Source organism: Dipodomys spectabilis, unplaced genomic scaffold (assembly GCF_019054845.1).
Source record: "Dipodomys spectabilis isolate Male_0828 unplaced genomic scaffold, ASM1905484v1 ptg000783l, whole genome shotgun sequence".
NCBI classification, from domain to species: domain Eukaryota; kingdom Metazoa; phylum Chordata; class Mammalia; order Rodentia; family Heteromyidae; genus Dipodomys; species Dipodomys spectabilis.
In genome coordinates, this window is record NW_024871460.1 from 22,164,629 (window position 1) to 22,185,832 (window position 21,204).

The following is a 21,204-nucleotide window of genomic DNA, read 5'->3' on the forward strand; positions in this document are numbered from 1 at the left end:
AACTGAGGCTTGAGGTCAAGACCTAGGTGCTTTTCCTGAGCTTCTTTTGCTCAAGGCTAGCACTCTACCATTTGGGCCATGCCTCCACTTCTGGATTTTGTGTAATTTATTGGAGATAAGAGTCTCACAGACTTTCCTGATTGGGTTGGCTTTTAACTGAGATCCTTAGATCTCAGCCTCCTGAGTAGCTAGGAATATAGGTGTGAGCCTGGTGACTGGCCCAATCCTGCTTTCTGCTGATTATTTTGGAGATAAAGTCTTAGACTTTTTTGCCCCAGCTAGCTTCAAGGCATATTTATCCTATGAATTTCACCCTTTTGAGATTATAGGCATGAGCTGCTAGTGCCTGACTTTGTTTTTACTTTTTAGTTGGTGTATATGAAGTTGTATATGGTAAGAATTTTATTATGATATTTGCACATATGCATATAATGTACTTTGATCATATTCCACCCCTCTATTATAATAGGAGAAAAACAAAGGAGCGGGTAACAATGCTTGACAAGAAATGTACTCATTACCTTACTCATGTAACTGTGACCCCTCTGTACAGCATCTTTACAATTGAAAAAAAAGAAATGCTCAAAGCAGGCAAAATAAAAGCAGTCAGCCAGGTATATTGACTGGCCTCCACTTACTCCTTGTATGTCTGCATTATTCCTGAAGGGTATCACGGTACAGGTGACTGGAGGCTGTCAGCTCCATAGCAGGGCAGGAATCACAACCCCACTCTCCTACAGCTGCCACATGCCCTCCTCTCCCTCTTCCTTCTCACTTTACCTTTCTGTCTCTCTAGTAGTCCCTGTTCATTTTCTATCATATTGGTTGTTTTGAGTGTGAGTGGGGATATTTTTGTTTTCCCACAGCTTCCACAAGTGAGTGAAAACATGAGATATCTGCTTTTGTGGGAATAGTTCATGTCATTTTCCAGCAAACAACATAGCTTCACCCTTTTTTATGCCTGAATAATAGTCTATTGTGTACATTTGTGTCTTCTGTATCTGTTGACCTCTTGATGAGCACCTTGGCAGAGTCTGTAATTTAGTATGTGAACAGTACTATAATAACCATGGATATGAAGGTATTTATATGAAAAGCTGACTGATTTTTTTAGTGTATACTCAGAAATAGTGTGTCTAGATCATGTGGGAGTTCTATTTTTAATATTTAAGGGAACTTCCATGCTGACTTCCACAGTGGTTGGAATAATTTACCACCAACAGTAAATGAGAGCTATTCCTTCAGCCATACCAGCATTTGCTGTTGTTTGCTTGATGATAGCTAAAGTCACTGTTTTGGCACTTTGTCAAAAAGGATCATAAGGCTCTTTCACAGGAGGCCTACATGCCACGGCTGGTGCTGCCGCCATGTCTTTAGTGATTCCTGAGAAGTTCCAGCACATTTTGTGAGTACTCAACACCAACATCGATGGGTGGAAAACAGCCTTTGCCATCACTGCCATTAAGGGTGTGGGGTGAAGGTACGTTCAGGTAGTGTTGAGGAAAGCAGACAATGACCTCACCAAGAGGGCTGGAGAACTCACAGAGGATGAGGTGGAACCTGTGATCACCATTACGTAGAATCCAAGTCAGTACAAGACCCCAGACTGGTTCTTAAACAGACAAAAGGATGGAAAGGATGGAAAATATAGCCAAGTTCTGGCCAGTGGTCTGGATAGTAAGCTCTGTGAAGACAAGACCTGGAGGGGCTGAAGAAGATTCGAGCCCATGGAGGGCTGCGCCACTTCTGGGGCCTTTGAGTTAGAGGCCAACACACCAAGACCACTGGACATTGTGGTCGCACTGTGGGTATGTCCAAGAAGAAATGAGCCCGTAGGCCTTTCTGTTAATAAGTAGTTTATATACTGAACAAAAACAGAAATGAAACAAGGATCGTAAGGTTAGGCAAAGTGGTCTGGTACTGAGTTTGAAGGTGTGGGAACATAGATGGGTTCTAAAGACACAAGTCTTATATTGTCAGACCTTTAAAAGGCAAATTAGCCAATCTTATCATGTCACCCCCTCAGAATCCTCTTTCTCGCTGGTCGTTTAAATTTGAGAATATCGTATTTGACATTTTGTTGCTTTTCTACTTAAAAAAAAAACCAGCCAGTTACTGCATAATTTGAATGCACAAAATAATATGTATTTTAAAGTAAAAGAAGTTGTAAAAATAAAACTTTAAACTTTTTTTTTTACATGAAAGGTGTTTCTTTTCCTGCTGCTATGTAAATTGAACTGTGGTTAGGGAAAGAAATACAGACTGAATCATGCAGCTGCTGGCAGCAATGTCTCTTAATTTCCTTGGAGTTTTTTTTTTTTTTTATCAGCAATAATGTGGTCAGATAGAGACTGCTGTCCTATTTGGCAAAAAATATCTGCTTAAACAAGGAGTTGTGTTATAGTCAGATAACTCAAAGGTATCCTGACCCCGCCCCCACCACACTGGGTCAGACAAGTCACAAGAAAGATATACTTAATTCTACTCAAGAATTTCAGTATTATGAGTCTACCATTGCTGGCTCTCATGAAGAAAGTGTTAATTTATTGTTTCACATGTGTCTCTTCCATATAATGAAATAATTATCTGAGAGATGATGTTTCCATCCACACATCTTTTGTAAAATAGGAATGTCAGTATAAATTAGTTATTAGCTCCAATTCACTGTACTTGATTTTGGTACCTTGCAACTTGTATATATATTTGTCTAATCTGGGGAGGGGAAAGGGAATGACAAAACGGTGAATAAGGACACAGGATGACCCATTGCAACAATGATACCCACAAGACAGTATATTGAAAATGAACTTTACAACTTTGGGCGGGGGGGGGGGGGGGTGAGAGGGTGGGGAGGAGTGTGGGAGGCGGGGAAGGAAAGGGATTTGAAACAACAAGGGAAAGGGTAGCAATGACCGACAAGTAATGGACTCACTTCCTTATTCATGTAACTGTAACCCCTCCGTATAACATCTTTACAATAAAATAAAAATTTTAAAAAAGAACTGGAGCTCACAGGTTTGTGTATATGTGAACATTTTTCTCCTTCCTAGCTTGCTCCATTCTTATCTTAGTGATTCAGGAGGCATGTTGAATTCAAGATTTTCTGTGGAAGCCATCTCTGCAGTGTACATGTTAAGGCAATTACCCAAAGACAAGAAGATGGAAATCACATGGGTGGTCAAAGCCTTTCTGCCAAAGTCTCTGCAAGCCAATGGGATTAGTGTCTTAGGCATCATCACATTGTTACACTGAGTCATGCCCTTTTCATTTGTCTTTTCACTTCAGATGTATTAGACTTTGGCAGGGCTGAGCTATCCAAGAGAAAGAAAGCTCTTCATCACAACCACCTTTCTGTGGAGACAATTGGCAAGCACAGATTCATTCGTGACAGGTACAAAAATCATGTGTGTGTATGTGTGTGTGTGTTGTGTGTGTGTGTGTTGTGGTATTGGGGATGGAGCCCCACAGTCTAGGTTTATGCTAGGCAAGGCTCTTGTATCATTTCTAACTCTTCTGGTTATATTTTGTTTTTGAGAGGAGTTTCTCTGCTTTGTTGCCTTGGCTGGCCTCAGACTTCCTGCCCCACTTCCTAAGTAGCTAGGTTTACAGTTCTATACCACCATGCCCAGCTTGACAAGTGCAGTTTTCCCACACATAAAGAAAACCAGTTTGTCATAGGAGATACTAATGCTTGAGCTCTCAATTTTGAGTGAAAAAAAAACATATTAAAGGTTACCGATTAATTTATCTTCTGACCAAGGAAAGAATAAAATTAAAGTCCATCTTCTTAAAAACAAAAGCCAAAAAGCGTTAAATCAGTTTTGCCTTGAATGTAGTTGGCAAGTAATGTTTTAGCTTTTCTTTGTCAATTCACAGTTGCAGTTCCCCCTGGTACCCTCCCCCCTACCCCCAACCTTAATCTCCTTTGCTGTTTTCATGCAGGAACTACAGACGCAACAAAATTAAGATACATTCACTTTTGGAAGACCTTCAGCTCTCTTCTTTTTAAATTTTACCTTGGTCCTCCTAAGCCACATGCTTAAATGAAGAAGATATGTGTAAATGGCTCTGTCCAGGGATGTGCTCACTGATACATGTTAAAAAATACTGATAAAAGTTAATTCTTTGCCCTTGGGAATCTTTAAAAACAGCTCACCCAATGTGTTTACTTATTGATTTATAGGCACATTCTATCTACCACAAATGAGGGGAACCATGCAACTTTTGTTTCTCTAGGCCTAGCTTATTTCACTTAATATAATATTCTCTGAGTCTTACCATTATGAATGTACAACATTATTCTTTCTAATGGATGAGTAAAAAATTCCACTTTGATGGCATACCACATTTTCTTGATCTATCTGTCCACTGAGAGACATCTGGGCTGATTCCCTATCTTGGCTATGTTGAATTGTGCTGCAGTGAATATGGTTGTGCTGATGGCTTTCCTTTAACTTTGTTTGTATTCTATTGGATAAATGCCCAGGAGTGGAATTGCTAGTTCACAAGGTAGTTCTATGTTTAATTTTTTAAGGAAACTTCATACCATAAATCTGTAAGTCAACACATTGGGTGGTACGTAAATGGTTACAAATGAATTAACTGAAGCATAATGGACTCTGTGGAGAGCTCAAATAGTATCATTTTTTCAGAAAGACTAGGTCAAAGCCCAACAAAATAAGCACTAGGAAATGAGTACTTACAAGGGAGGGGGTTGGGGCCAAGGAGAAAGGGATAGATGAATGAAGGCAGGAATAGGGGAAATGTAGTAAAGAATTCATTGTATATACAACAAAATTAAGAAGAGGGAAGGGATACACATAAGGAGGTGAGAATGTTGAAGTGGGTGCTTTGTTAAATGACATCTTCTTAACGAGGTGCACAACTACTTAAAGATAATAAAAATTAACTAAAAAATAGCCTGGGAGGGGGTCCTGGCAAAGCCTTTTCCTTGGTGCTTCTGGTACAATTACCTTCAAAGAAAGCTGGACTCTTCTTGTGGAGGGACTTGATATATTTTCCTAGGCATCTAAGCACTCTACATGTACACAGGATGTAAAAAAGGCAAATATGCATAGTATTTTCATCTCTCAGTGGCTAAGGCTTTATTCACATTTCTCCTTTTCTTGTAAGATTAATTCAGGAAGAAGTGTCCCAAGCTGGTGTTCTGGTCGGAAGTCAGACTTTTAAACAGTGGAATAATTTTTGACATTTATTACTATAAGTTTCATGCCATGAAAAAAATCTCCTTGGATGTTTACTAGTTTTATTCTTTTTTTAGCTGCAACCTTACTGAGAAAATGTACCAAATTAAGGGAAAATGTACTTAAAACTGAAGTGTTGTTGTCTGAAAAAGATCCCTTGGTCAGTATTTACAGAGTTGATCTCAAGAATAAATACATGTATTTATTTTTAGGCTCTCCAGAGATAATACAAGTAGAAAAGATTGAGAATGGCTAGTGACACATGATGTCAACATGTTTTATACCACATCCTGTAGCTTATAGAACTCAAATGGTATAATTCCTTAGAAAGGCAAAGTCAAAGCCCAACAAAATAAGCAGCAGGAAATGGGTACTTGCAAGGGGTGAGGAGGGGTCAGGAAGAGAGGAGTAGATGAATGGAGAATTGGTGGAGAATGCAGTCAAGAATTCAATGTATATACTACAAAATTAAGAAAAGTAAAGGAAGAGGAAGGTTGGGATGGATGAGTGAGAACGTTGGAAGGGGTGGTATTGATGAATTGTATTCATAATTGATTTGTTAAATGGCAAATCCTTTTTAATAATTACTTAAAGGAAATAATTATTTTTAAAGAAAGATTGCATAGAGTCCACTTTAGGTTACATGTTTCAAACTAAGCACCTTGAAGTGACTTCCCTGTTTATGTATTCCTATGGTACTGATTATGCAGCATTCCTGAACTACACTGCTCTTGATGTGTACTTCCTTCGGTTGGTAAATACCTTTATTTAAATTGGATGATCATAGAAATCACTGTGGACAAATCCTTAAGGCAGAAAAGCTAGGTTCTTGTTCAGGCTGTGAAATGCATGGGTTGTACTATGAAACTTGGAGAATACTGTTCAGCTTTCTGAGTGTATGTTTCTTCATGTATGGGATAAGGAAAATAGTACATAGTCTGGCATTCATGCCGTTGCTAGGAGCATTGATGTCTATGAAAGAGCACTCTTACTTTCATGTATAAGTGATCACACAGTAAGAGCTTTATACATATTTGGGAAATAAGATCTTTCAGAAATTTCAATGCCTTCTTTTCCCTCTGTGAGTCTATAAAAAAAATCTCTATTACTATATTTTTGGATCTAATAAAAGGAACTAATTATTTTCCCTTATGTGGAAAAAAATGGGCAGTTTTCACAAAGCACTTTCCCTCTGTCTACTATTAAGCTCTCTTCCCTTTGACCTTTCTTAATTCAAATGACAAAACAGCTTGATTGCCTCCCATTTGGCTCTGCAGAGTTGAATGCCATTTTTTCCAGAGCTTTGGAGAGGAAAAAGCTATCTAGTTATGGTGGTAAAGGGATGGAGGTATGCCACCCATCATCCCTGCCCTCCGTCAGCACCTACAGAGTTGCCTGGAACTCTGCCATAGCTCCGCCTCTGATTTTGGAGTGAGGTACACCTCACTGGGCGAGTTGTATAAAATGAAACTGCAGGGATTCATAAAAGCAAGTTATCTTCCTGTTTTAACCAGTAATAGGAATTCTGTTTAATCTCAAAATGACTCAGGTTATGAAACCACTTTAAGTCTTTGTTGAAAGCTCTTGTTAAGCTCTCTAAATTTAAATTACTGCTTAGGTATGTTTTGCTATGTGGGGTATAAAAGCTCTTTAGGAATTGGTTTTGGAGAATCTCTTCTTTTAGAGAGCCATGAAAGCAATGCAGTTGAGACAAACTGCTTGTTGCCAGGGGCAACCTCAGCTTCTAGAACAAGTCATTGAAAATGCAAGACAAGTATTTGATAAGAGCTTGCAAGAGGGAGGCCTTCTGAAAGAAAATCAAACTTCTAGTTTTCTCGTTAGGAATATGTATACCTATACCTCTGTATCTAATTCACAAACAGGCTAGCAGAAACTATATATCACGTCTAATTAATAAGGAGGTTAGAAAGTCAGACCAAGACCACCTTTATTAGGGGACAAATGATAGAGTTGCCTTGGGACATTTCAGATATCACAGGACTTGGGGGCTAATTCCTTCAGGAATAACCATTAAGAAAGTTCCAGAGAGTTAAGTACAGTAGCTCATGCCAGTCATTCTTGCTACATGGGAGGCTGAAATGGGAAAGACTGTGTGGCTCCAGGCCAACCTGGGCCAAAGATGTCACAAGATTCTGTCTCAGGAAACGATTGGGTATGGTTGTGCGCACTTGTCATTCCAGCTGTGGAAAGGTAGAGGCTATAAATATGAGGATCACAGTCTGAGTCTGCTTGGGCAAAAATGTAAGAATCTCTTTTTAAAATAACCAGAACATATGGTTGAAGATATGGTTTAAGTGGTAGAACACTAAAGTTCAAATTCCAGTATAGCCAAAAAAAAGGGTGTGGGAGGGTTACAGAATTCAGGGAGAAAGACAAAGGACTATGGCAAACTCAAGTCTGCAGGCTACATCCACAACTGTGCCTGTGATTCTGCTGTAGTTCCTGACAGTAGCATGCTGTTGGCACGGCCGCTATGGCCTCCAGACACCATCTCTCTGAGTATACAGTGAACTCACCACCCAGGAGCTGCTTTTAGCTTTGACCTTGAAGGCAGGCCTGCCAGTCTTTATTCTACTTCCTTACTCTTCATGCCATTTTGGGTGAACTTTACTCTGATGCTTATGTACTAGTACAGCAGGATTAGAAAAATCACTGTAGCCAGAAGTAGAGTATAAGCTTCCATAAGGGCTACTGATTAACAAAACCTCTAGCATCCTTTGGGTCTTTTGGGAAGAGCTTCTCTTCTAGACAGTAAGTCATCTTTAAAAAAGTTTTTGTTAAACTGTTATTATAAAGGTGATGTACAGAGAAGTTACATTTACGTAAGTCAGGTAATGAGTACATTTCTTTTTGGACAATGTCATTCCTTTCCTTGCTCTCTCCCAACTTTTCCCTCCCATTCCCACCCCACAAGCTGTGCCTAGTGAGTACCACTGCTACATTTGTTCACTTTTGTCCCTCTGTTTTTGTGTCCCCACTTAATCTCCCAAAGACAGATAAATGAACAAACAAGAAAAGAGAAAAAAAATAGAAGCAAAACAAAGAATAAGTCAGCTTTAAAAAACCAAATACTGTAGGAAAACCCCTGTTTAAAATGAGGATGTGGTTAGATAGTGAGTGATAATTGATTAGGGTTAATAGGAAGGTTGCCATACTGAGAAGTATTGGAGTATTTATAACCCCTGCTTTCACTGTATTTGATGTCGGTATAATTTGTGGAGGGGAAGGGGAAAAACAAATCGTTTAAATAGGGATATAGGTGGACCCATTGCAACAATGAGATGTACAAGTCGTTTGTTGAAAATGAACTTTACAACTTTGGTGTGGGGGGTGGGGGGGGGGGTGGAGTGGGGAGGATTGGGTGGGGGGGGATGGGAAGGGATGGGAAGGGGAAACAAAGGAAGAGGCTACAATGCTTGATAAGAAATGTACTCATTATCTTGCCCATGTAATTGTAACCCCTTTATACAGTATTTTCACAATAAAAATAAATAAATAAAAAGCCTCATCTGAAGAGAATGATGAAAGAGGTTACATCAATCAAGATGAATTGTACTTATAAACCTATTTGTTGAATGCAACTCCTTTGTGTGACTACTTAAAGATAATACAAATACAAAAATTATAAAGCCCCTTATGTGTGTGTGTAAACTTTTCTTTTAATCTTTAAATACATCTTCTGATATTAGTACATCTACCCATCTAACAGAATGTTGTATTCTTTCTTTAAGAAATATTGGAGCTAGTTGCCTGTGACTCATGTCTTTATTCTTAGCTACTCAGAAAGCTGACATCTGAGGATTGCAGTTCAAAGCCAGCCCAGGCAGGAAAGTCTGTGCAATTCTTATCTTGAATTAGCTAGTAAAATACAAGGGAGAGCTGTGGCTCAAGTGATAGAGTGCTAGCCTTGATTGAAAAAAAAAAATCTCAGCGATAGCACCCAGGCCCTCAGTTCAAGCCCTAGTACCGGCACTTGGCTATTGGGATAACCGTGCTAAGTATGGCACCATATATCTATAATGCCAGCACTTGGGGAAGTTGAGTTAGGAAGATCTTGAATTTGAGGTCTGACTGGGCTACATAGTGAGACTCTGTCTGAAAGAAAGAGAAAGCAAATAAGGAAAGAAAGGAAGGAAAGAAAAGAATGAAGGAAGGAAGGAGAGAAAAAGGAAGGAAGTATAGAAGGAAAGAAGGAAGGAAGGAACAGGAGAGGGAGGGACAGAAGGAGGGGGATGTTGGGAAGTTAGTTCATGTCCCAGCTCCACAAAAAGAAAAGGAGGAGGATAGGAGGAGTAGGAGCAAGAAGAGGAAGAGAAGGAGGAGGAAGAAATATCAGTCATCAAGGCTTGTGGTGTGACACCCTGAGCTACAAGGCAGGCACACACTGTCCTGTTGATGCTGGCTCTGTTAAGAAAATACCTACAGAGACTTTTTCAGCCTCCAGAGTGCTAAGCTTATAGGATTTGCCTTGGAGACACAGTCTCTCACTCTCAAAATTTGTCTTGTGTGTTATGAGCCTCTCCCTCTATGAGCTGTGACTGTGAGGTTGGAAGACAGTTCTCTACATTCTGTCTCATGAAGGTCTAGAACAGGGATCAGCAAAGTAGCTGACCTACCCCCCTTTTGATAAATAAATTTTATTGGAATATGCCATGCTCATTTGTCTAGTATTATCTGTAACTGTACTCCAATTGAGTAGAGAGAATGGTGTGGAGAGACCATAAGGCCTATAAACCTAAAGTCTTTACTATCTAGACTTTAAAAACAAAAACAAAACAAAACAAAAATAAAAAGGACAAAAATAAACTCGGCCAAACTTTGATTTAATTTAGAAGGCAGAGGGTAGAATACTACTCCAGGCAAAATAAAATAGTGCTGGTGATTTAAAAGTGGTTTTCTGACTTCGTAACTAAGTGAGGCCCAAGTACATGTAATGGGATCATTTGGTCCCAAAGGCTCTGACCCACATAGGCTACATGCATGGCTAAGGCATGACATCTAAGTTCAGAGTTGTGCTTCCTGGTATGTCAACTTGATTTCTTTAGGGAGTCAATATACTAGATATGCTGTGGGTCTTTCCAGGTCAGATCATGACCTGATTAAGGGTAGGGAAGCATGGAGGCAGAAACCATTTGTGCCTAACTGGTAGCACCTAGTAAGTTGGTGAAACAATCTGGTTATAAACTGAAGCTCTCCATGACTTTGAGAGGAGTGGAGAAGAAAGGAGCTAAGATGCCAGACACAGTCTCTTGCAATATGACCTCAGTGAGTTGGTCCAACACGTTCAGCACCAACTTTAAGAAGCAGTTGCCTTATGTGGGCTATTAAGAGTAGCAGAAAATTTGAGTTATTTGTTTGTTCATTTTACAAACATTTTACTGTGCAGTGGGTTGGATCCAACACTCAGGTTTTGCTATGTTCTGAAACTGTGCAGCGTTATGTGAATTATATGATAAGTTCCACCTGAATAATAGACAACTTCTTGTTATCCTGAGAACTTGGAGAAACTCTGTTCTCATTCTCATATCCTGTCATTGCACTTTGAACTATTCTTTGTTGGTTATATGGAAAAAAATAGTAGCCAACTTAAAGAGAGACAAAGAAAGAGGTATATTGATATCTCCTCAGATTCATTCATAAGGCAGCATATGATTGTCCTAATACCAAAAGGCATATTTTGATGGACATACTCTTCATATAATTACTATATGTACAGAAGATTTAGAAGTCTCATAGACACAATGGAATTCTATACAAGAGAAAATAAGCAAATGCAAAAGGTAAGTATTTTAAAAGAAAATAACACGCACAAATCCTAAAAAGACCCCTCAGACTCCTAGGTGTGCTGTACAAATGATATGAATGTGAGAAACACAGGAGCTCCAGTCTTACAACACCAACCAAGATACCTGGACATTAAACCAAGCCCCTGGTGCATTTCACAAATGAATGCAAATATCTAGACACTGAAAGAAAAAAACACAGGAGTCATACAAGCCCAGAGGTAGACAGAGCACAGGCTCTGGTAAGCGTGGCTGTGCAGAGACCCCAGAAAGGCTGTGCTGAGACACAGTTGAGTAAGTTCATGAACTCAATTTTCAAAAAAGGGTCCTTAAGTAGTTGTACAAGGGTGTTTCAGTTCAACATGTCAATTTGTGAGTGCCATGCATCTTGATCACTGTCACCAGTTCATCTTTCTTCTCCGTTTCTCCCAACCCTACCCATCACTTCAAGTTACCTGGATCCAGGTTCACATAGGCACATTGAATAGTATGACTTGCCCACTCTTCCCCTTTCCATTCATCTGCCCTGCCTCTCCCCTTGACTTCCATCCCACTCCCAATAACACATGTTCCAACTTCCTCACATTCATTTTGTTAAACTGTAAGTTGGTTGCTCAAAGGAGTTACACAACTGGGGTTATCTTCATAATGAGAGTTAGCACGATCACATGACCATCTAGCCATGTCACCCTGGCTGCATTAACATGGTGGCAATAAGGGTTGCAAAGTAAAAACACCAGAGCAACACATTTGCTCAGAGAAGGTGAAGAAGTCGCCAGCTTTTCTAGCATATGCCTTCATTTTAGAGTGAAACAGAAAGCCTGCTCTGCATTGGGAAGTTGACAGGAACTTCATTACTAAAAGTAGTTAACGTTTTTATATATTTATATAAATAAAGAAATGTTGTTCCTTCGTACTGGCAACACAGGAAATGCTAACAAAATATTACACGCATTCATTTCAGCTATTTCTGTTTTTGACTTGGCTAGAGTTCCAATAAACTGGTGTGCCTAGAATGATCACACATCTCATCCCTCGTTTAATAAAACCTATTTAAAATATTGTCCTTATTAATGACTACCAGAACACAGCAGTGTTCATTATCCTGGTAATTCAATTGCCAGAAGTTTGTGCAATAAATCAGGAAAAGGTTAAAACATTTTTCATGCCAGAATAGAACATATCAATCTATTTTATTTGATTACCTTGTGTAATGAGGCTTTCTCAAGGCCAGATTACCTTGCCCATTATAATTATGCCAGATCGTAGTTTTGCTTAAAATGGAAAAGATTTAAAAATGCCAGAAACCCAGTTGAAACTAATTTAGCACCCTCCCTTTCCCCTTAGCTTCATATATTTCACGACATGAGAAATGACATCCTGTTCTCTTTCCAAGAGAAGAGAAGAACGTTGTTCCCATGAAAAGTAGATTAGGCCAATGGCGTTGGGACAACCCTCAGTTCACTGAGTTGAAAATTTAAATTTCTACTCCTATAAGTAAACTTATTCAGAGTAATATGAGCTCTATGTAGTGACATTTCCTTCTAAGTGAATGCAAGTTGAATTCAACCAAAGTAAGAGTTCATTACTAAAATAATCACCTCATCAATAAGGAATAGAACAACACTTTGTTCAGACTTCAGACTCCCTCCCCCTCCAGCCCCGCTAGAATAGCCTCTTTTCTATCCCTCCCAAGGTTCTGCTGGGCGGCCCCCTCCCCTCTGGGTTCCAGTTGCGCTCCAGTGCCTGCATCTCTCAGAGTCCTCAGGGAGTCAGCTAAGACCTCAGCCAGCCACTATCAGCATCTTTATGTACTGCTCTTGTCAAGGAATTCCTCCCAAGTGAAATGGGGCCACTGGAACTAGTAACAGCTTCCCAGAACTTATGTAAAAAGGCCTTAGGCAAAAGAGGCCTTTGGTCTCCCGTAAGTCATAAAACACAGCATCAAGATGGCATCAAGGAAGAAACAGGGGAGACAAAGAAATAGTATTAGCAGCAGAGGCAGAACTTTGACCTCTTCACAACTGTATCTTGAAGGTACAAAAAAATTTCATCAGACAGGCTCCAAAAAGAAGGCCATCAGTACCAGGCACTGGCAGGGAACTGCGGAGCAGCTGCGGTGCCCATCCATTGTTGGGAGGGGTGTGAAACGGTAGAAACTCCCATCTCTTCGGTAGTTACTAGCAAAATTAAACATCACATGTTTAATTTTTCACGTGATGTGGCAATTCTACTCCCAGGAAAGAAAATCAATGCATATGTCCAGCAAAGTATCTAAAGAAGTTATCTATAAAGAATATCCATAGCAGTTCAATTTACAACAGCTAAATTGGAAACAATGTAAATGTTGGCCAACAGAGTATCTGTGCTCAGGTTGTCCAAGTGAATTAAGAAATTGTGGTCTTTTCACAGCTTCATTTCTGCTGAGAAATAGACCAGGATTAACTGCTGTAAATGCAAAATATGGATAAACTCCCCAAACCATACTGCATAATGAAAGAAGCCAACTCACAATTACATACCACATTATTCCAGTTACATGAAGTTCAAGCATAGGCATAACCAAGCAGATGAGAAAACAACACAATGGTTTCCTTTGCTGTAGGATTAATAACCCACGGCCCTGGGCATGCTATGCAAATATGCTCTACCACTTGAGCTAAATCTCCAGGCTCTGAACTAGCAATTTATAATGAGAAAAAAATGTGTAAATTCTTCATGAGACTTTCTGCTGTGTGAACCGTTAGGGGTGTGCTGAGTGGGCTTCAGGAATTTCTGTTAAGGGCTGCATTACAAATGTAATCTGTACAAGGCTCAGTCTCAAGCCTTCTTGAAAGTTCTGTTCATTTAGGAAAGACCTGCTTTAATGATTATAAAAATAAAGATCTGAGGTCTACTGCAGGTGGCTCATGCCTGTAACTGGAGCAACTACAGAAGCAGAGATCAAGAGGATCACAGTTCAAGGCTATCTCACAAAGTTAGACCTGATCTCTAATAATTTCTTGGCACTATTGGCTCACACCTGTCCTTCCAGCCATGGTGGGAAGTGTAAATAGGTGGATTGTTGTCTAGACCTTGGCAAAGACCTTGTGATGCTATCTCAAAAAAACGTAACCAGAGCAGAAAGGGCTGGAATCTACCCAGCAAGTGCAAGGCTCTGAATCAATCAATCAATCAAGTTTCAACTTAAAAATTATCTTTACTTGTACAAAGACTATGAATATATCTTGATCAATGTCACCCTTTTCAACAAAAGTTTCGACTTTTTGAATGGTTCTCCCCATCTAATGCTTTCATGATAAAGTTGGAGTTATTAGTGACCTATTTCAGTAATGAGGAAGTTACGTCCTGTATGCCAAATCTAGCCTGCCATCTGATTATATATTACAGACCCTAAGCAAACAACGTATCTTCCGCTTCTGGTTGGTTAGGTAGCCGACTGAATGTGGGCCACAAAGTTTACAATATTAACTATCAGGCTTAGGGTTAAAATATTAATGTTCTGTGAGTGAAGAGCAAAAGCTTACTAACCCCTGTCTATATGATAAAAATCGGGAAGTATTTTATAATATTTCCATACAGTAATCTTGCTGTGGTCTAAAAGAGACTTTTCAAGGGGAGGTGGGTAGACAGATGAAGAGAGGAAGCAGAGAGGAATGCAGCCATAAAATCCAATGTATATGCTGCAAAATTAAGACGAGTGAGGGAAGGGATGGGTGAGAATGTTGGGAGCAATGACAGTGATCAAGATGCACTGTACTCATAACCGCTTTGTTGGATGGCAACTCCTTTGTACAACTACTTAAAGTACACAGAAACAACTGTAAACTTATTTGGAGCCAGATATCTACCCATGTTTATTTTTGACAACATTATGATGATATAAAGGTACATGCATGATACTTTTTGCTGCATTTCTATTTGGTAGAATCTAATGGTAAAGTTGGCTAAGCTTACATGGTGCTGGCTACAGAGAAAAATAGGATAGGAAACTATTATTATTTCTTCTTTTTTGTTGCTCTGACTATATTCTTTCTTATTGTTCACAGAATCCAGTAAAAAGTAGATGTTATCCAGAACCTTGAGTCACACTATCAGCTCTGTTTTTTTGCTGGTTATTTTTGAGATAGTCTTCTGCAAACTTTTGGGCCTAAACTGGCTTTGATCCACAATCCTTCTGTTCTCAGCCCTCTGAGTAGCTGGAATTACAGTCATGAGCCACCTGGGTCTAGCTCATAATGTCTTTTAAAAGATGAGCTAATAATGACCCTAAAATCCCAATTATGTTTTTCCTTCTGGAATTTCTTCTTTCTGTCCCTGAAAAGGCAGTGCAGACTAGGAATCAGTATGAAGAACCATTTGTGTGAAGGCAACAGATATTGCCAAGTGAAAACAAGTTCTGTTCATGTGGCTGCATGTCCTCTGAGTGTGTGCATATGTGTATTTGTGTCCTTGTCAACTTCTTACAAGTTTAAAATTGAGTCATTTCTGACTTCATTCATTCATTGTAGTAGGCTACAAGAAAACTCAAAACCTTATTGAGAAATAAGTTTTTTCTTTTCCAGAATCTAGGAATTTCAATGGTAAGGAAATTTCTAGCTAGATCCACTGGGCTTTAAATCCAATTTATTTCCCTTGGGGGTAGAGTATAAGCTAGGGAATAAAAGGGCTTTAGAATAGGTCTTCTAGGTATTCTGGGTTTTGTTTGTTTGTTTGTTTCAAAAAAAATCAAATATGTATGGAATTTTAAAGCTCTTGGTTAAAAATAAGTTGGTTACAGTTTTTGATCTGAGGATAAAGTACAAGCTTCTAAGCAGGATTTATATGTTCTTGTTCAGGCTTCTGTTTACATCTCCACGCTGCTTTGACCACTGTATGTCTTGCATTCTCTGCACCAGCTCCGGTGAACTCCTTCTGTTTCTTCAGGGTGCAGTGCTCTCTCTCTATTCTAGGCCTTCACACACGATTCTGCCTGCCAAGATCTATCAGTTCCTCCTTCACACTCCTTTTCTATTGCTTACTACTCAGTATTCAGCTCTGGCTTTCGATGTTATATTCTCCTACACAGCTTATTCAGACTGCCCTTCAAAGCTAGGTGTAGCTGACCTTCCCAGGTCTGTTGTTAACATCTTGTTTTCGATCAGAAGACTTAACCCCTTGCATCATACTTGCAATTAAGTAGTTGGTGTCCTTTACTCTGTCATCTATGTAAGGCTTGGGGTGAATTGCTTTAATGGCATGGAACTCAGTCCTTCACAGAGTGTATGAAGCATAGTAGTTGCTCAAGAAATATTCATTAAATGTTGGGGAACCTGTAACAATACTGTCTACTGCAAGTTAGGAACAATGTCAATTGACCTACCAGCCATAGGCCATTTGTTTGATTTTTCTTAGCCCCGGGATCACTAGAGGCCATAAGAATGAGTGTAAGACCATGGTAATACCACAAGTCCTTAGATAATAAGTAAATTATTCTTAGTGATCAAACACATGACCCAGAACCCATACTCCAACTAACTGAAACACAGCAATAGAAGTGGCTGGGTATAAAATAATAAAAATAGATGCAAATGTAAACATGTAACAGTCAACTCCTACTTGATTTGGAGAGCTGGAGCATGCTTCTTTCAATCTGGAGAGGTGGGGAGCAGACACCCAGCAGCCACAGCTGGGCCTCCTCCCTGGCTCCCACACTAGTGCTTTGGGAGCGCCTTTGTGAATGAATGCCTGACTGGACCCGAGCGCTGCTGAGACTGTATGCTTTGCTCTCCAAGTTTGTCCTCAATACGAATCTCCTGGTGTCCCATATTCAATGTAGTTTTGTATTCCTAATGATGGTCCACAATGACCTACTTGTTTTGAGCTCCACATCTGCCAAATTGCAGTCAAGGTCAAACAAACTGAGTCTCATGGCTGCCACATTGCCTATATGACTATGGCGATGTTGTTGGCTGACTCAGCCTAGGACTTGGTCCTTACTACCAAGGCTTCAAGGAGGGATTTGGGTGCTGAGGTATGGGGCTGAGTTCAGTGAGGTCAGGGGATATTTCCTCATTATTACTACCTTTTACTATGTCTCTGACATGCATGTGCACAACTGACCTAGAGAAACTAAGAAAATGGTGGCATGTTGGGAGTTCCTAAGGCCACACAGTGTAGTATAGAAATGCAAAAGCCTTAAAAGACAGTGTTAAAAATGTTTTTTTTTAAAGACCCAACACAGACAGCTGAGTAAAGACCAAATGACACTGATACCCCCCACCAAAAAAAAAAAAAAAAAAGAGAAACAAATGGAAAAGCCTGATCGCCACATTATAGCATCTTCAGCAAGGCGTTCACAGTATGATTCTCATTCACAGGGCTGACTGGACCCCAAAGTCTCACGAGTATTACATGGATGATTACTGAGAATGTTTAAATCAAAGAGGGCAAACAATGCTTGTGGTTCATGTTGACATTCAACGTGTAAATGGTCAGCAGTCCACAGCTCATTTTTACCTTGTGTAGCCGATAGTACTGTAAGGCTCCGATTCCACCTTGTTCTTCTGCTGTCCAGAGTACCAGACGCAGAGTCCTTTTTGGACGCAGCCCTGGGAGAAAGATAGAAGAAAAAGATCCTTCAGTTGATTTTGACTGTTTTTCCATGGCTGGGGCCTGTGGTCTACAGTATGGAGGCAGAAGGGAGTCAGGGGAACGCCTCTTCTGCTGGTATGGCTGCGTCCCTCAGGGTGTGAGTGACACTGTAGAGGGGTAACATGGGGGCTAATTGCTGTGGCCGGGTAATCACACAAGCAGTAGTGTCAAATGTTATTCAAAGGCCAGGAGTTAGGAGCCTCTTAGCACATCCTTAGCTGGATAGCCTGCCTAGCAGGGCCCAATGGATGGCCAAGTTCAGTGAGATATCACATTATATCCAGAAGGTACAATTTAGGAGAAGTTTAAGGAGACCTTGGGGCCTTCCAGATATCTTGGAAGAAATCATTTTTGGTTTGCCTCAAGGTACAACATGTAGGAAATTACTTTGTTTACATCAACAAGTATAGGGAGCTTCTCATGCTATTCTTTGTAATCTCTGAGAAGCAGATGCAACCTTTATGTTTATCCATTACCAATACCTTCTTCTAACTGGAAATATAAAGTCATTTACTTAAGGTGAATGAAACCAACTGATTGACATTTATTCACCTTATTACTTTACTAATGGTCTGGTGGAAATTTCATTGACTTATAATAACATTTCTGTAGATAGTCCCTGACTTATGATGTTTCAACTTACCGGATCTTTCCCCTTTCCCGCAACGTCCCAACTCCTCCCGCACAGCTGGCATTTGAACTGTGGGAAATCATGCTTGCTAAGAAGGTACACTACTGCATGAGCCAAACCTCTAGCCCCTTTACTTTGGTTATTTTATGGACATAGGGTCCTATTTTATACTTCCTTCTATGGCTGGGATAACAGGCCCTCATCATCATGCCCAGAACATTGGTTGAGAAGGGCTTTTGTGAACTTTTTGTTCAAACTTCCCTTGAACTGTAATCCTCCAATCTCAGTCTCCTGAGCATCAGGATTACAAGCCTGCACCACCAGTGCCTACCTCATTTTAACTACTTTTTTATATCACAATGGTGTGAAAGAGATACATAATGTGCAGAAAACAAACTTTGAATTTGATCTTTTCCTGGGCTGGTGCAATGGTTTCCCACAATTCTGAGCAGCAGCAGTTGGCTGCAGCTGCCCACCAGTCACATGATCATGAGAAACAACTGATGTTTGGTAGGTGAGCAAATGTATTTGAGACTTAGAATGTTTACAATGGGTTTATCAGGATGCAATCCCACTGTAGGTTGAGGAGCATCTCTATCCAGAGGTCACTAGGCACATCTGGAAACATTCTGAGTGGCTATGGTTAGCTACAAGGAGGTTAATGACAAATTAAGTTAAGTTAATGACAAGGAAGGTAAGTTCTGGACTTGAGAACATGGCAAAACAGTATGTTTACCGTACTGTGTTGTCACCAAGAATTAAAATCTGTCCTATTTCAGACCTGATAATATCATTTCTGAGAAATAATCTAGGCAGAAAAATAAGAAACTGGGCTTACATCTTGTTAACAGGATCTCTCTTCTATCTCCTCACAGGAGAGCCATTGGAAAAGATTAAAGTGAACTTTCAGTGGCTCTGAAGTAGACACACTAGAAATCTCAGGTATGACCACGTAGGTACCATTCTCCAGGGGGACCGCTTTTGAAGGAGGGCACCAGCTGGTCAGCAGCAGCGTGGATGACAAATGCCCCTGGGACAACTAATGCCATGTGACCCTCTCCGGCATTGACAGATTTTCTCTGTTCATAAGCCAAGTGTTAAGAAGCTGAAAGAAAGGAGTTTCAATTTCCACTGAACCGATGTCGTAGTCAACCTAAATTCCAGAGGAAGCCTGGACAATAAATTGCCACATTCAATTCCTAAGTGACTCCCACTGGCATTGCTGCTCAAGTCCATCCAGACCCTAACTTCTCACATTTGCTACACTCTGGTCAAGCTTCCCACCCACATTGCCTAGATTAACGTAGTCACCTCCTAACAGGTCTTCTCACATAGTCCTTGCCCCTTCACAGATGATGCTCCATGCTGCGGCTAGAAGGACTTTGCAAAACTGAAGGCAGATCATGCCATTTCTCTACTCACAGCCCATAATTCCAAAGCAAGCTTAGAGGGCAGGGACTTGTGCTTCTTATCTCATTGTGATACCCCTGGCGTTCTTGGCATACATCCATTAATAGCAGCAAAGGAATGAATAAATGCAAAGCTTGAGGTATTGATCAGAATCAGTCAAAGCCATTTCCCCAAGCCTCATCTCTTCTTAAAAATTTTCTGCTAGCTCACTTCCAGGCAGGGAGTTATATTGGTAAATGGCAGACAGATTTCTCCTGACCCTGTGTAGCCTGGGAAATGGATCTGCCCGAGTCTCAGCCTCCTTATGACAAGTGCAGATGGTTATCTATCTATCTATCTATCTATCTATCTATCTATCTATCTATCTATCTATCTATCTATCTATCTATCTATCTATCTATCTATCTATCTATCTACCTACCTACCTACCTACCTACCTATCTATCTATCTATCTATCTATCTGCCAAACTGTTTGTTGGGGTAGATGGGAGGGCACATGTAAAACAGCTGTGAGGCTGGCATGTAACCAACATTTAGTGATAAGCTATAAGGCACAGAACACTTTCTTTACCCTGAAAGAGAAGGGTCATCCGCATGCCAGAGAGAAATGCCTTTGAGCACATGGGGGGAAAGAATCTCAGAGCACTTGCTGCTGGCTCCACACAGTCAAACTATCTCCTGGCATTAATGGCGAAAGCGTAAAACTGTTGTCTTGACCTAATCAGGACTACTAAAGATCTCCATCTTTGGTTTCATTAATAGAAGTATGTCTAAGGTTGATTTAAATCAAATGACATTTTACCTGCAACATAGGAAAAAGTAAGGAAAGTAGATTTGGATCTATTGTTTATTTATGGCAAATGAAAATTCTAAACAGCTTTTTTGGTCCAGTGGAAAAAGAAAGCCCTACATATTTCCTTTTACGTCTCTCTGCACCCACCAGCAAAACAATTCTGAAATATTACAATGATAGGATAAGGACAAGCAGACAGTACAGGCTTCAAGCAAATGTTGCAAGGGGTGACCTTGATTAAGACGTATTGAGCTTCTTTGTTAAATGGAAACTCCTTTGTACAAGTACTTAAAGATAATAATAAAAATATTTGTTTTTAAAAAAGCAAAGGCCTTGAATGTCTCTCCACAGGTTTGTTGTGCCAGTTGAGTCAAGATCACACAGGATCATATCTCTAATCAGCCACGGATGCCATATTAAGATAATAAAGAAGTAGTCTGAAGTGAGGAGTGCTTGGGACCCCAAAAGACAGAGCATAGAAGGTTATAAAGATGCACAGAGCTCCTTAGATGCTCAGTATCCATCATTACTATGTTCTAAGCTCATCATGGAGCCTTGTGCTTACTTCACAAAAGCAAGGGTCCCACTGAAAAGATCAGAGGAGCCCAGTGGTTTGGCAAATATACTCCTGTTCAAAGTCTCTTTCCTCTCTCTCCAAATGTCTTTAAATCTAAGAAGAAGAAATGGATGGGATTTTATTCCATGACTAGTCCCTGAGACGAATGTGC

The 21,204-nt window shown here is 40.1% G+C and overlaps 1 protein-coding gene and 1 pseudogene across 1 annotated transcript in view; one reads left to right on the forward strand and one right to left on the reverse strand.

Annotated features, from left to right (window-relative positions):
- LOC122102293 (carboxypeptidase Q-like) overlaps positions 1-21,204 on the reverse strand; it is a 173,411-nt gene that overhangs the window by 94,202 nt on the left and 58,005 nt on the right. Inside the window, exon 3 of the mRNA XM_042672906.1 lies at positions 17,507-17,598. Within this exon, the coding sequence (XP_042528840.1) occupies positions 17,507-17,598 (92 nt within the window). The remainder of the gene's footprint in view (positions 1-17,506; positions 17,599-21,204) is intronic.
- LOC122102362 lies at positions 1,350-1,828 on the forward strand (annotated as a pseudogene).